At 36.6% G+C, this 17,102-nt stretch overlaps 1 protein-coding gene across 4 annotated transcripts in view; it reads left to right on the top strand.

Annotated features, from left to right (window-relative positions):
• The first annotated feature begins 50 nt into the window (after window positions 1-50).
• ano3 (anoctamin 3) overlaps window positions 51-17,102 on the top strand; it is a 40,728-nt gene continuing 23,676 nt past the window's right edge. Inside the window, exons 1-3 of one of the 4 annotated variants that reach the window (XM_078948665.1) lie at window positions 51-183; window positions 3,028-3,186; window positions 14,571-14,777. In XM_078948665.1, the coding sequence (XP_078804791.1) occupies window positions 144-183; window positions 3,028-3,186; window positions 14,571-14,777 (406 nt within the window). In that variant the 5' untranslated portion in view covers window positions 51-143. Of the gene's footprint in view, window positions 184-3,027; window positions 3,187-5,566; window positions 5,838-14,570; window positions 14,778-17,102 lie in introns of those variants that run through there. The other 3 variants (XM_078948664.1, XM_023955735.2, XM_023955736.2) reach the window with 3 other exon arrangements.

Here is a 17,102-nt window from a genome sequence, read left to right as displayed (position 1 = left end):
CCCAGTAGCGACCTGAATGTTTCACAGCTTCTAGTACTGTGTAGTGGGAATATCAGGCTCAATGGAGTGGACATGGTTTGGCACTTAAAAATAACAATTTAGAATTTTATAAACAGGAAATTTGTGCTGTAGTTGTGCACACAATGGAATTGACCACATCAAAGGATAATGACAAATTTTCAGGTAGGTTTACCTCATCTTTCATGAGGCATTTTGAGTTTGTAGTTAGCTGCTGAAAACAGGAAGTGCAGCAAAAATTATACACAACTATATGGCTTATATTAAATAGAATATGTCTTTACCACAATATATTGAAAGGTTTGATAATTGTATGTTCATTGGACTTTTTTAAAAGCTCAACAAGTATAAAATGTGTATATAATGTGTTTTTATGGTGTTTTTGCTTTTTTACCTTTGTCAACAATTTTCTAAAAATTAAAATTGTACATAGCTCACCTGTTTTTTAATTTGTTGTTTCACCTAATAAGGTGAAACCATTAAAAAACATTAGGATGAACAAGAGTTCAGTCATTGAATTGCAAATCTATACTTAAATCTGCATCAACTTGACGAGAAAGCTGACATTATAGGTTTAATTCAATACTTAAGTGGGATTTTTTTGCTAATGGAATAATTATAGATGTGTACAGTGTTTTCTAAATGGACATAACGTTGTTTGTTTAAGTCTAATGGTAAAGTGCATGCTTTTATTTTAACATCACTATGGTTTCACCATGGCTGTTGTAGACCTGTGATGACATATAAGTGGTCAGGCACAGACTGGCTACTTTTAAAGACCGGCATTATGGCTAAGCATGACTCTGTTTTTTCCATATGGTAATTGCTTAGGGCTAAAAAGAAATCTGTTAAAGGTTTCATTTTCTGATACAACACATAACTGTGATTTTAATTTGAAATGAGTTTGGTGAACAAGGTTTAGTGCTTTTAACCTCTGACTCAGAGCATTAGCTGTTGCAATGAATGACTTGGCTCCAGATGTTATAACTCCCAAAGACTACTACTTTAGTTCTTTAGAATATGAGTGCTGCTTTCTACAACATCCTAACTACAGGCCACATCTAGGAGTTTATTAAGTTTTGCCTGAAAACCACTGCCTAAGCAATACGACATGGATTGGAGGAAGAGGGGTAGTGTTATGTCCGTTCAAGCACTTATGTGGCCTTAAGTGATCTTTGATGGCTAATGTAAGTTATTTGAGAAACCTAAAGTACAAACATCAGCCTAGAGTACCTGCTACATAATGGAAATAAGGTGCTCTGCGCTGGAGATCCGCCCCGTAGCTTACATGTAATTTTGCTGATAAAACATTTGTTTAGTTAACAGTTAGTTACTTTTCTGGCTACATTATATCTAATTATTTTAGTACTTGAAGTAGTTTATGCAAATTTAAAACATACATTTGTATTTTTACATGATCCCTTAAGCACATGTGTATTCAGTGTTATTTTTCCTTAAGTATAGTTCAAACTAAACAGTGTGGTGATTGTGTGTGTGTGTGTTTTTTTTGATAGATTGAATTTTTAAATGATGAGTGAAATCCTACCTATCTAGCATAAGAGCACCAAATAGCTGCATTTTAGGAGAGGATTCCTGTAAAGCAGGTTTGAAATGCATGATAAGCTAATAATGGGTTTGCTGGGAAGTTCACAGATAAAACTCTTTCTCAACAGTCAACCTGGGTAATGGCTCTGTAGTTTCAATGTCATCAGATTGATATTTAATTGCACACCGTCTGCAAAGTTTTAATAGACACTTAGCACATTTCAATAAAGTGCTTTTGTCTGATAGAATGTGGAACTATTTTCTTTTTGTGTCAGCACTGCACTCAAACTGATCTTTTGAATGCTGGAATATTGTCTTTTGCAAATTAAAAATGCCTTTTATGATCTTAGTTTGCATAAAACCCCTCGTAATATAGGCGGCGTTTCTTGTGGAGTATATAATTAGGAGATGCAAAAGGGTCTCTGAACCCGCAGAGTTCTCTCTGTGAGTGTTTTCATTTTAAAAACGTTTCTAATGCAGTTTGAATCACATCCACAATGGAAAGTAAACATCAGGTGCAGTTAATAACATTCAGGAGTGAAATATTTTTTTAAATTGTATAAAATAAATCTGAGGTAAGTCAAAATTAAATTGTAAAGACCAAATTAAGAGGCTTTACTTTTAACTTTTTAAATTGACTCCCAACTAAATGAATTACCAACTATTTCTGTTTTTGCTGTCATAATCATTTACTAATATCTGCTTCTCTGAATGGAGCACATAACTACGGTAGTTAGTTAACTTTCAAAATATTGTCACAGCTCCAACTTATTAGACTATATATGTCAGACTTGAATATGTCAAGTCTGACATTTTTCACGTCAGACTTGATTAAGAAAAGATTTCCCATTGTTAATAATCTGCCATGTTATTTTTGAAAGATCCACTCTACATATTTACTAAAAGAGATTTTTGAACAAAATCCATAGAATTCCAAGATGGAATGGTTATTCAAATGATGGTTTTGGAAGTTTTTCTATCTCAGTTTGAATATAACATGGGCAGTCCCATGGGTCTTCTGTTTGTCGTAGTGGTCAATCCATAAGTACTCGTTTTACACTTTATTTTGCTTGAGTATTTTTGTGATTGCATCAAAAATTCCAGCCATTCAAGGTGTGCACAAGCTGAATCCTGCATCATAAAGCCCTGTAGCAAAAATCTATAATTTATTCACAAATTAATTCAGAAATCTTAGTCAGACTCTTTCATTGTCAAACCAGGGCTTCAGTGTCCCTCACTAGTATCAGGTCACATAGAGGTAAAAGACATTTTCAAGACTATTTAAAAATGAATGAGTGCTGTTACATGATAGGGGAGGGGGGTGCTGTGTCACAGCAGTTATTAATCTTAAAACTTGAGCTATTAAAAAAAAGCTATTTTTCTCCATCAGTAAGATAAAAAAGAAACTAGCACACCATGAAATCCTCCCTTCAGCTGTTTACCTCTTTGGTTTGGGATTGACAGGATCATGTCAACAGGAAATGCTCCTTCCTCTGCTGGTGAATCCTTCATGCAGCCCTTCTGGATCTGTTTGGGAGACTTCTGTCAATCCCACCATCAGCCTCTCGGTTTCCTTCAGCACCCACTCTGAAGACATGAACACCGACTCCAGCCAACATACTGGTGAGTTTCCAGGCTGTAACCAAGTGGTAACCATTACATTTATTGACATAATAACTTTTATTCAAACATGCTGTTTAATGAAGAGGGAGAAGGGAGGATTTTTTCCCCCCACAAAGTGAAACTTAAGTCATGACCTAAATCTGTTGAATAAAAGAAAATTAAAAGAAGAACCTACAAAGAAACTGGAGAGAAATCAATTGTTTTTTTATTTATTTAGTAACTTTTCTAACGAGGAAGACTTTTCCTACCATGTTGTTAAAATTGTATTGCTGACAGTCAAATTTCAGTTCAATGTGTTCAGCTCGTTGCATTTTTAAATGAATTTCGGAAGTCATGCACAGTAATCAAACTGTAGCTCAATAGGCAACCTTCTAAAGTAAAGGTCAAATGTCGGCTTACTCTGTTCAGCACGTGTTTCTTTAGCTATTTTTTTTTTAATGTTTGTGTTTTTATGTTGCATCTAGGTCAGAAATAACACAAAACACAGGGATTTTGGTGGCAATGGTCTACTTCTGCAAAAAATGAGAAAAATGGTGTGCATCAGCCTCTTTCCCAAATGTTTATCTCCATCATTAAAGGGATGAGAGAGATGAATGGGACTAGGGGTTCTGTCTGTGTGGGTTAGGGGAGGGGAGGGGATGGAAATTTTAAATTTTATATTGTGCTTGTTTTATGTTTTTGTTCTGGTGTTAAGCACTTTGTGTTCTGTTGTATATGAAAAGTGAAAATCAAATAAAGTTTGATTTGATGTTTGCATGTTTTAAGACATTTCATCTGTAGCTGATCAAACCCGTTCTTGGTTTGTGGATCAGTGTAAATCCAGCTGGCAGCATTATCCCACAGGGTGGCAGTGTTTTACCTTCCTAAACCACATTTTCTTTGCAGCACTCTCATCTGACCTACATCTATACAGTCAGCAATGAGCAAAGGTACCATTTTAAATTAGACTGACCCTGCTGTGAAAGAGCTTCTTATTTATTTATTGAGCACTGCAGTGGAAAAAGTGTATTTTCACGGTAGCTAACTGACATTTGCGAGAGCCGAGTGGCACAGCCCATCATATTCATTCTCAATACATGTAAGAATAGAAGGAAGGGACAGTGACCCACTGCGCTGCAGGAAAGCAGATGGTACTTGAATCCATGACAGATGCCTGCACACTCCTCTGTATGCCCCCCCACAGGAAGAGATTGACGCTCAAAAGCAGGGTCACAGATCAAGTTGACCGGGGTCAGCACATCGGGCGCTTATAGGCAGAAAACAAGAACATTTGAAACAATTTCTCTCATGGAGTTTAGATCACATTTGAAGGCCCTGCTGTTCTTGAATCTGAAATAGAACAAATGACATCAAGAACTTTTTGAATATATTCCATACATTTCCATGGGTGCTTATAAGCTTATTGTAGTTGCAAACTGTTGCATCTCACGTTTAGAAGAAAATGTTATAGTGTAGAAAAAAGTAGTCTATCTGAACTGAATTGACAGTATTTTCCATATTTGGGATCATAGATAAATGAGAGTATTTTTTTTTTTTTTTGGTTAATATGCTTTTTGGTGGCAAATCAACTTTCAAAATCTCTGAAATCTTATCCAGTAGCAGTGTTGTCATCATCTGAAGTATCCGGTAAGAGAGTTGTAGTATTGATCACTGAAACTGTTCTCTTATAACCTCTTGGTATTAAATGCCTCGCTAAAAAAGTAATCAATCCATATGTTAAGTGATACCTCCATCCTCTATGACACCCCAATAGGTTTCCTGCTGCATATTGGGCATTGGTGTCCAAACCTTTTGCAAAGAGGGTCAGATTTGGTGAGGTGAAAACATGTGAGGGCAAACCACTCTTTTTACTATTTCACATGCCTTAAATTATAAATGAATAATTTAATGAACATTTTGTTGCAATGGCATACTTTTCATTTCTTCTTATAGAAAAAATACATTATCAATGTCAATTTGCCCATTTTTTGCCATTCCCCTTGTATGTGGTAGTACCTCTTCATGGGGGATATGGGAATATGAAAACGTAATTTGGCCAAGCACAGTCAATAAATTGTACAGTTTCTGAGAGTCAAATGTTATTGATTTTATGAAAGGAGCCAAATGGGCCGGACTTTGGACATGCCTGATATAGGGAACGCTTGTTTTGACCTACTGTAGTTTAGATATTGTGAAGCCTATCTAATCTGCTGGAACTGCTGCTTCACTTTGCCATCATGCAATAACCTGGAGCGTCTGAGGAGCCCTGACAAGCCGATCGATTCCGTCCATCAGAACGGCGCTGCTCTGGTCTTTTTCTGCAGCTTATCTGGACTCTGTAAATCAGGACGGAGGAGGATGCGTCCCTACCAGGACCTCCCCTCCCGCCCGTCACCATGACAACAGTCGTGGCGGATGGGGAGAGAGGGGGAGCATGCGGAGCTGAGAGACAGGTGTTGCTGGGGGTTTGCGCATCGTCCGTCCGCAAACCCTTGCGGCAGGATGGGAGCCAAGTTGATGCCAGCGCCAGTGCGCCACAGCTCCACACGTGTTGTGCAGTCGGGTTTCTCCAAACGCGGATTCTAGATCGTTTCAAGAGACTCTAACTTAGTGAACGAACGCCGCCATGGTGCACCACTCGGGCTCCATCCAGTCCTTCAAGCAGCAGAAAGGTTGGTCGCTGCTGAGAGAATTGCATGTGCGCCTGCGGTTTATTTGGGAGTTACTTTTGCGTCCTTGTTGAACTGTTCTTTTTGGAGAGGGGTGAGGAACGTCGCGGGTTTTGCACTTGCTGTGAGGCTTTGACCCCCCCCCCCACCTGCTCATGGGACGAGAGCTGATTCTGAACCCTTTCATTTCTACCCTGTTGTTTAATCAGTCATATTAAGCTGCTTTGGGAATTTGAATGTCCTGTGGGGATCTGATCACATGGTTTTGGCTGAAAGTGGCTTCTGATATTATTTCGAGAAAATTAAAATTATTAAGTCATGTAGAGCCATTCATTTAGACTTTTTTTATTGTTTATATATTTAAAAACCTTCAAGCTTGTTCTAGCTTTGTTATTATTATTTATTTGCCACAGAAGTGACAAAGCATCGTGTGATGTAGTTATTTATAGCCTTTACTTGCGCAAATTGTTATTTAAGCTGTAAATGAATGTTAAGAAACATCCAGATGGATGATTTAAGACTAAAGTTTTTTTTGGGTGGGGGGGGGCAGATTTGAAGATATTTCATTTAGTCTGAAACAATTTTATATTAGTATTAGTTTTATTAGATTTAGAAGCACCTTTAAAGACAGCACTACATATTAGTGTTTATATTTCTTTTATTAAAATGAGGACATTTTCTGTATTTAATGGAGATGTTACAAATAATCAATGAATCAATGCAAGGATTAAAATCCTACGATCCAACCAGATCGATCTGCCAAGTTGGTAATTACCGGTAGATGGAATGAAATTGGCCTACATTATAATAAACTTATGTCAAAATGAATCAATCAGTTTTGGAAAATACCATTTGGATTGAAGCACAGCATATGTTGCAATAATGTTGCAACACACATGTGATGTCAGCAAAACCTGATCACTCAGTCATTCTAGTCTATTGTGTGTAAAGACTTTGAATTTTGCAGAAATGTGACCACACAGTGTGGTATAATGTTCTTATAATGTGCTTGTGTAATTTTGATGTGGAAAAACAGCTGAACTTTATGAAACTAAAATGTGAATGAATTTCCCTTTACGTTTTTTTATTTGTTTATACACATATTTAATTTACACTTTTTGTCTTGCAAGAAATACAAGGAATCTGGAAAACTTAACCTGCACTGTTCAAATCATTGTTAAAATGAAACATTACACCTATATTATTTAAATGTTATCCTTGGCTTATAAATTTAGTGTCTTGTGCTCTCTCTTAGTGAGTAAAAGAGTCTTTTCTCCACTAATATGAAGTTTGATTTTGTTATGTTTTGTAATGATTTATTTCAGTATTACACATTCTGACTTCACTGCAACAAAAAACAAAATATATTGCGGTAAATGATCTCAGATTTATTTGACAGTCTTCCTACAGGCCTGAATGAGTGGGCAGCTTTTAGAAAAGTGCTAAGCGCACTTTTAAATGATAGCCAAGAGAATGAATTATGTTCAAAACCCTGCCCAAACAAAAATGCACAAATTATTTCTGCTTTGACTCAAACTCAATAAGTACTGAAAGGTTTAGGAATCTTTATGGTGCTTCCATTTTTCGAGGCTGAGCAAAGTCAATATTTGTTGTGTTATATTTGTGGAGAAAAGATTCTGATTCATTTGAGCAGTTGTGAATTGTCAGAGATACTGTAAATTTATTTCCTGTTACTTTTGTGCTCACTTTTTGGCTGAAAAGTTCAGCTTAAACAAGTTATAAAAGTTAAGATATCGTATGCTCTATAGGTACATGAGCCATTTTACCATGTTCACATAATATAAATTTCTGGAGACTTAAAGTTATGAGAGCCAACCTCTGTCAGTGTTACGTTGGGCTGTGTTGGTGGTTTGGTTCCTTATTTTCGTGCACCCCAAATAATTCTACCTTTATCAAATATAAGTATTTAGCTCCTTACTGACTGAGTTAAATGTATTTTATTTATAAAAGGCTTTTTTCTTCTTTTATAAACTAGCTGGAAAGCCAAATGTTTCTTTGTTTTAATAACAGTTTTTATTCAAAATGCATAAACTTTATTGGTATGTGTGTGTTTGTGAGTATAAGCCTTTGCCTGTGTGGTTCAATAAAGCCAACTGTCCTCTTATGCAAGCCGGCAAATAGCTTTATAAATACAGACATTAATTTAAGATCAGATGGCACAAACACAGTATCATCTGTTCATAATCTTTTTTCATATGCAGTAATGTTGGCCTATTATCAGTTACAAGTATACTTCACCCTCTTTTTCTGTTGGGTGAAGACGGATTTTAAACATGGCCGATGAAGGAGACACCTTTTTTTTTTGTCATTCTGTATGCAGAGGTTATCTTTTTCAGTTATAAATACAATAGCATCTCAAGAGTGAAAACAAGAGTTTCTTGACTCCAAATGTCCAAATATTGTCACCACAACGGTACAATTAAACAAAAATGATCATTTCTGCATGAAGTGTTAAGGGAAGTGACATTTGTTAGCCCATCAACATGCAGATGACCCTGTTGTAGTAGAAATTACAATCAGTGGTGTAAGAAGATAGTATTCTGTTAAAGGAGAGACGGATAAACAGATTGAAAGGAAAGAAAGACGTTTAATCTGTTTAAATGATGCAATCCAGCGGTTTCACCAGGATTATATCACAGAGTCCTAAACTGTGGATAAAGAAGAGCCATCTGCTCCGAGGTGTGTTCGTGGTCCGTCCGTCTGTCTGTCTGCATCCGCTGCACGTGACAGACACCTGATGGGAACATTGTTGTGTGTGGCTCTCATTACCTCCTTTCTTACTCTTTGTGCATTTCTATTAACATTTCCTTGTTAATGTTAGGGTTCCTAATTACACCCTGTGTGAGTGAGCGTGAAAAACAAAACATGACACTGTCTAAGTTAATTAGTTTTGATATTAATGAAGATGTATTGCTCTCTTTTCCTGTTTCCTGTTTAATTCATGAGTTAAAGTCACAAAAAGTCGGTTAAAATTTACTCAAATATACATCTTATTCATAGGACCAACAAATGACTCAGCAAACCCAACAAATTATGACAATCATTGATAATTATCCTAAACGGATAAGGGAATAAGATATGGATAAAAGTTCATATATGAGTGGTAAGATAACAGCTTTCACATCAATTTATATGATTCCATTAATATATTCTGACTAACAAAATCTATTTTTGCCTACAAATGGGCAATTCCCCAGAACGTTTCAACTGCTGAGAAGTTTGGCTTAAGTAAAAAATCTGCAATCATGCAAAGTATCTTTAAAAAGAACAGTGACCTTTCAGTATGGGTCAGTTCAGGAATCAATGTCTCTTTTTATCATTTATAAAAGGGAATTGCAGTAATCCTTGTTTGTCTCCACAAAATCCTATAAGCTGAATTTAAAGCAAACCTCTAGTTATAGTATTAGTCATCAGTGGATGTAACCTTGAGTTCATCTTAACTCATTCATTACATGTAGCTAAAATACTGAGCTGTGTATCCGTTTTTCTCAGATGAACCAAATGAGCGCTCAGTAAAAATGTATTCTTTTGATTTATCAGATTAATTATGAATTCACTACTTTGCATGAATTATTATTTCTTTTTGGTTCTTTCCAGTAATTACCATTGCAGTAAAAAAAAGGCAGTTGCTGAATATATTGCTGATGCTAAATGCACTTGTAATGCTCCCTGCAAACTGCTTTTTGCTCTTTGTGTGAGTCCTTTGATAAGCTGCCAGGTGGAGGAGGAAAGACTAACTGCTCCCAGAATGTTCCTGCAGATCCTCCTGTTGTGAACCAGAAAACAAGTAGTGCTTCATACTTTCTCTCATATTTTACTCATAAAATCCACAGACTACCGTTGGTTTGGATCTGCAGCCGAGTCACACAGCTACCATTGAGACCTTGGTACCGGTGTAAATCACAGGAGATAGGAATTCTGAGCTAAATGTTTCCAGCATTTCTGGTATTTCAAAAATGAATATGTTTCTCAGCCATTCCCCAAGTTAAACTGTTTGATTCCAAAACAACATGGAGGCTTAGATTTAAATAAAACTTTAGTCCACAAAGTGTCAAAAACAAATGGGGAAACAGCTGAGTTGAAACTTCCACCAGGTGTGATCAGGAATCAGGGGAAGTGCAGGAACAGCACCGAACTGACTAAACTCAGCCACTATGAAACTAAAAGTGGTGCCACCCACTAGTTAAACAAGAAGAGAAAGAAGAAACTAAAAGCGAGTTAAATAAAAATAAAAAAAACTTCAAGATACTGACATATGTACTTTTTAAATTATTTTTTCACTAATGGTTGTGATTAAATGTAAGCACAAAGAGTTTATCTGCAAGCGTTGCATTTTCTTGTTTTTGCTTTGTTGATTCTCAAAACGGAAGCATTTACTCCTGATGGAGCATATTTCCAAGCAGGTTACTGCTTTAACCTAAGCAGATTTTCCACATGTTTCATTCAGAAAAATAATACTTGACACTGTAAAAGAAATTAGAAATGACAACTTGTATCTTAACAGTGTTAATGTCCAAGAGTATAATATAATTAGACAAATGACAATTCTACAATTGGAAAGAGATGATGTGGAATCGAGATGAAGGACTTTCCCCATTTGAAAGCTGACACTGAAGCCCTGCAGCCTGAACGTGGATGAATAATTGAAATACTGAGTGGAGGAACATAGATACAGGGATGATGGGAGGCAACCCACTGACCCGAATTCTCTATGAAGTAGTTAAAAGTCTTGATGCTTCAGGATTCTTACTGAGATTGTGGACAAAAGCATCTCCAGTTAACAATTTCAAATTTACCTTTTGCTTCTCAATCCTGTTTTTCTTTGAGTTTGGTATTTAAAAAAAAACATTAAGACTTTTAGCATTTTTATTATAAGATTTAATAGTTCAGTTATAAAGCAATTTCACTTAATTGCTTAAAATTGGTGGCTGTTATACATCCAATTTGTTTGTAGGATAAGCCCCTTGAGATGTGTCATCTCATTTTCAAGGGGGTCCTTGACATACAACAAAACAAGCAAATACCGACAGATACAGTTGAGCAAACTTTACATATATCAAAAATATGAAGACCTTAAAAAATACTCTTAGGAGATTAACTCTGAAAAAAAATAAGAAAGAAGAAAACAAATATCTTCTGATTTTATGTTATAACTATGATGGATAAGTAATAACTATAGAATAAACCACAGTGATCCTGTTTCCACTATTGTGTAGTTCAGTTCACTGCAGTTTAGCTACCCATTATTACACATTTTTTAAGTTAAATTGTTTTTGTCTTACAATAAATAGTTTGAAACCTTTGTGCTTCTCTTTAACTTCTATCAGAATATCCAGACCGAAATCCAGACTTCTTTAAGTGGACCTGGATATGCTGCAATTGTTCTTAAGAATTGTCTTATTCTTTAACACTAAATAGTAAAAAAAAAAAAACAAGTTGGGTTGTTTTTTGACAGAAACTGATGGCGGAGGACCCAAAATGCAGGAGACCAGGCTTGGTGACGGGAAATAAAACATTTAATAAACAAACTGAAACATGACAAAACTATGGGGAGAGCCAAACTGGTGACACAGAGCAGATGACCTGACAAGGATGAACAGAACCCAAGACACTTAAATAGGCTGAGGGTAATTAACTGAACTGAAGACAGCTGTGGATCATGAACCTTAAAGTGGAGTGACTGACAAAAAGAAAACCAAAAACATGACCAAGAACAAAACCAAACCACTGAATCCTTACAGTTTTTAATCCAATTTAGAGGTTAAAAGGGGACAACCTTTTTCTGGATTATATTAACTCAGGAAAAAAAAACCTCAGGAAAACCATAAAATGGGTTAAAAGGAAACTACTATAACCCATAAAATAAGTATCGCTCCAATTGCCCAAAAGTATATCCCAACATGATTAACCCAAGAATTGGGTTGAAGAAATAACCTGTGTTTTAAGAGTGGAAAAATAATTCTTCAAACTGTGACAAGTTTTTGTTTCTTACATGTGAGGGATTATGGCTATCATCAAAAAGTGTCCATACATTCTTGTTGAAGTTGCTTTCAGTGTTTGTTAAGTTATATTGTTGTATAAATGAGTCAATGGAAACATTCTCCTGCACAATGCTTTTTCTTTTTCCTTGTGAGATGACCTCCCTTATAATTTTCAATATTAGCTGACTATGGACTCTCGCTGGATGAGAGGATAGACAGGAAAGGTCAACTGCCAGATATATGTTAATATCACGGAAGCACTCATAAAGCAAAGTAGTAGAAGGATACTAATTAAAAGCTGCAGAAACCCAAACCCAAGATCACAACCTTGCTTTAATTTATTCATCCAATATATTTTCTTCTTTTTTTTTTCTTTTCTTCCTTTTCTTCCTTTTTTAAATGTCTTTTGCACCCCGCATGCAGCTTATGAAAGACCCTCAATTTGCATTCTCCACAAAAAATGCAAGATTAGATTAGCAATTTTTTCATAATTTTAAGGAGTTTGCACCTGACACTTGTACAGAAGCAGGTGATGACGAACATCGTCATGGAGCCTTAGAGAGATATGTTTTTCTTTTACTTCATCAACATCAGCTTCAAATTTTCCATAGAAACAAGACTCTCTAATTAGTCAGGTCTTTATTAAACACAGAGAGTCCTTTGGGGACGGTGCATCCGTAGCCATGAGTCTGCTTGCTCTGATGTGCTATCTCAAACAAGTTGAGCTTTGCTGGTGTCAGCTGGGATTTCTGATGGTGCTGTTTTTTTGTTTGTGGCAGGCAGGAGCCATTTTCTGTTGGTAATCATAACAAAGTTGATGCGATCTTCTCTTGTGAAATTAAATTACAGAACACATCGATTCTTTCCCAACATTTAACAGAGGCCATAAAAGAACACATTCTTTAACTTCTACCACAAATGCTTTCAAGTGTTTTGGCACAATGTGGCCCAAATGAGCTTTTGAATGCTGTTGCTTAACAACCTGCTGCAGTAGAAGATATGGATTCAGAGCAAGAAAACAGAGAAAGCAAAATAAAGCAGAATGTTGTTGCAGGCATCTTTGGTAATGAAGCATTGAAAAATCAGTATTAAAACACGCGTGACACTGCACAAACAGATTTATTTAGAATTTGCTCTTCATTACTGTTTTTGCGACTTATTGCATGCATTTATTTATTATTAAAATGAATTTTCCTGTGTATGTGTATTTTAGTGCACATTAAAAATGTGGCACCTTCTATATGTGAGCTGTACACGTTCGCTTTCATTCTGTATCAGTTTCTGAGTGCAGGAAGCAAAACTGTGTCACCCATAGTTTTCCCCCAAGCCTCTGGATTCACATCTTTATTGGCTTCATCTTCACTGAAATCTGGGAAAATCCCGAGGAGATGAATGTAATAAAAATGAGTTACTGCTCAGCTTGCAACATTTTCAGTTGAGGCACTCAGATAGAATTTTAAAACGCCTGTTTCAGTTCAGTGTTTCAGGAAGGTCGCCGAGCGACTGAGGTTAAAGAATAAGTCATGCTCCCGTTTAAAGAGGATGCCTTGGTATGATGAATAGGAATGTCGGGGCTGCTGCACTGAAGCTGCAGCCCGGTTCAAAGCCATGAAATCATCGTGTGTCCTTTGGTGGGACGTCATGAAGCCAAACACGCTGCCGGCTCTCCCAGAAGTAATCTTGGTTCAACAAAATATCCATCCCACCATCATTTCACTGAATGGTGACAATGATTTCCAGTAGAATTAATGAAACAAGAAAAGAGGAGGTAGGTTAGAGCAATGCAGTTAGAACATGGATCTTTGTCAAATTGACTGCTGCCCTACAAAGCAAAGTTTTATAATGCAGCATTAAGCTCATTATCTTAATGTGTCGAGATCTGTAATTTGATGTAATGGAAGTGCAGATGGCACTTTAATGCACTCCAGGAAGGACAGACATTGACTCCGGTTTAGCCCATGCAGGGATGGACTGACTAATGTCATGTAAGTTTCCTGTCCTTATTGCTAATTCCGTCAGTTTTTAGCCATTATCCACCGGAAATGGTTTCTGACGGTATTTGTTTTTGCTTTTTGTTTCTTTTATAAATTGCCTAAGGACACACAAATCCATAAATATGGAAAGACCAGCAGAACTATGATAAGGGAATAAAAAAAGGCATGTTTTAAAATAGAGTTTGATACAGTTAAAGTTAACTCTAAATAAATACATTTCTAAAGTTTAATGTTCACTATTGTAGTTTAGCCTTATAAGTATTGAATAGTAATGGTCATCAAAACATTGGATTTGCATCTCTACTTTCACTGGGACATCAGATGATTAATTTAAAAAGGCAACATAGTGTATTATATTTAAATTTGCTCTCTGACTTAGAAGAGAGTAATTCAAACTGTCAAATGTGAGGCTGCCACAGAAAGTATTTTCCTTTGACTCTTACATCTGGACAGTTTGACATGTGAGCAGGTTGAAGTCAAGGGTTTGAGCTGACTGTCAGGTTGCTTTTCTAGACATCTAATTATCTTGTTGGAGAGGCTAAAGGTGAAGAAGTTTGGTAGAATCGGGCTGTAGATACCAGCTTGTCTGCAGAATATTAAACTGTAATGAGACAGTTGTTTTCACCTCTCCGTAGTGACTTCCTGCTGAATGTTCTTAAGTGTCAGTAGGTGCATTCATTCATTATGCATCATACAAACACCAGAAACAAAGCTTGATATTTCTGCTCTGCTGTCTTCAGGTATGCACACCAGCATCAGCGAGATCCTGAAGGAGAAGAGCCTAAAACCATCTCGTCGTAGCCTGCCCTGCTTGGCCCAAAGTCAGACCCACCCAATCAACCTCAACCTCTTCCTGTCTGTTCCTCTGAGCCCAGACCCTAAACCAGAGATTGAGGGCCTGAGCCAGAGCATCAGCACGTCCTGCAGCATCCTCCCCCCTCAAGCAGGTCAGTTTGCAGATATTTTCCAAAAACCATTAGTGGATGCAGGAGCAGCTTCAGTCTGATTGATCACAGAACTGAGAAAGCCACACAAAGAGAGGAGACCACAGAGGCGTGAGAGTAAACCCCAGACAGAACAACCTATATTTCTAATACATTTTTCACAAATATAAAATAAGTAAGTCTGCTCACAAATGGAGCATTTTAACTGCAATTCAAAAAGTTGATAATTTTTATTTCAAAGGTTTAGATAGTGTCTTATCTAACAAGAATGCATCATTTCTCAATTTAAACTGGATAGAATTGACTGGTTACCAATCAGAGTTTCCCTTTTAGGATGAAAGCAAAATGACACATTTTTACTTTTATTTTTTAACCGGGTGACGATTTGTGCTTTTAAAAAATGTCAAAATTTACAGCTGTCTTCTGCACTTACACAGCGGGGGAAATAAAGTGGGATAACACAACTGGAGAGACAATGATGTGCCCTTGCTGAGATGAATAATGTGGAGCACCCTGTTAGTGAAGAAAATCATTCACTTGATGTTGTTAAGAATATTCAGAGGCAGGGGAGAACAAGCAGGTGCTATTTTTGTCTCAACAAAACTAGTGCAGGCCTTCCTTTAACAAAATTTGCAGGTCTGAATATTTCCACATTTTAGTTCATAACTGGGAAAGACTATCAAGAAATCTCTAGCAAGAAGCAGCAGTTTTTATGCAATAATTTGCTCTATGACATTTAATTTAAAGTAAATGCTTAGGTTTTACATCATGCTTAGAAGACTGCAGACATGATCTACCAACCAGCAGTGGTTGATAGACGGTGCCTGGTCTCTCATTCATTGTCTCATGGGGATCTCAAAATGCCTAACGGTAACACTCAGAAAACGAGTCAAATTTAACTGCTGCTGCTGAAAAAAAACACCATTAGTTTAACATCATATTATATATAAGTTACATTTCTATGGTCTAATTTTGTCTTTTTCCTGTCCCTTTCCTATACATTTCTATTCCATTTTTACATTTTATCAAAGAAATTGGTAGTTGTTTAGTCACATTAGCTTTTTATCAGTTTATCAAACCCAATTACTTACTTATTAGCAAATTAAAAAAAGGATTTTACCAATTTTTTTTATTTTGCTGTTGTTTTGTACATAAATCATGTATCGAACCGAAACTAAACTGTTAGCCAAAAAGTGAGGTTTGAACCAAATTGTGGGGAAAGTAAATTGCTGGATCCCTAGTTGATACTACTTAACATTCAATTTTCAATTTTCAAGGTATTTAAACCATAGAACTGGAGATGTGTTCTCGAAGCATTTTATCATTCATCCTAAAAGCTTCTCCGTTTCTGACTGCTGAAGAATTCGAGAACAGAGATTGTCCAGTTTTAACCCTCCTGTTATGTTCCTGGTCAAATTGACCCAGGAACATCATCTCTGTTACTCACAAATGAACATAACAGGAGGGTTAAAACATAGACTATATCCGTATGATAATAAATTACCTTTGGCGCACTAAAGAACATTTTTTAAAAATAAAGATGAGTTATTTTCCCAGCTAATTTTCCTACCCGGAAGTAAGACGACTCCAACTCTGAGACACCGCCTTTCGCTTAGTAAGGGTGCCGCCCAATTCATGACCTCAGCAGCGTGTCTTTGTTTCGCCCGCAAAAACACAAAACATACAAAATTTTGCAAAGATGGATGTGCGTATTGTGCATATATAAGGAAAGGATTTTTTCCAATCACCACTAGCTCTACAGAGAAAGTGTGTGTGTCAACCTGGGGGCGGTGCTGGCAGCGCAGACTCTTCCTGGAAGGGGCTGTTCTCACTTTTCAACGTATGAATGTTAGAACCCCCATCGAATTTGTGGGTCAGGAGGGGCTGGTGCTCAAAGAGCAGGTTTTTAGAGGAATACGCAGAAATGCGTGAACAGATCAAAATACCATTTTGGGGTTGTTTTTTTTTGTGAGGAATTAACATTATAACACACTTTAAAGCTCAAAAACCTGAATTTCATTTTATAGGCCCTTTAATGCTGTTTTTCAGTTTCTTGAATTATCTGTTTTATGTATACCTTCACACTCTCTCCGGAGCTAAATATTGATCTGGTGACAAATGTGTTCATAATCAGTGGATTTCTATATCAGTTTTATCCTGGCAGCTGCGATTTAGCCCAGCAAAAAAGCCTGTTTCTCTTACAGATTGGAGTTTCACACACTTTTATAGACCACTGTGTTGTAAATCACACCCAGGTAATCTTTATGGTTGTGTGGTGTCTGTACAATAAAACTCTGGCAATGCTATAAATGTATTTTTTTTAAAAAG

This window comes from Oryzias latipes, chromosome 6, assembly GCF_053564925.1.
Source record: "Oryzias latipes strain Hd-rR chromosome 6, Olatipes_Hd-rR_3.1".
NCBI lineage: Eukaryota > Metazoa > Chordata > Actinopteri > Beloniformes > Adrianichthyidae > Oryzias > Oryzias latipes.
This window is presented reverse-complemented; position numbering and strand designations above follow the sequence as displayed.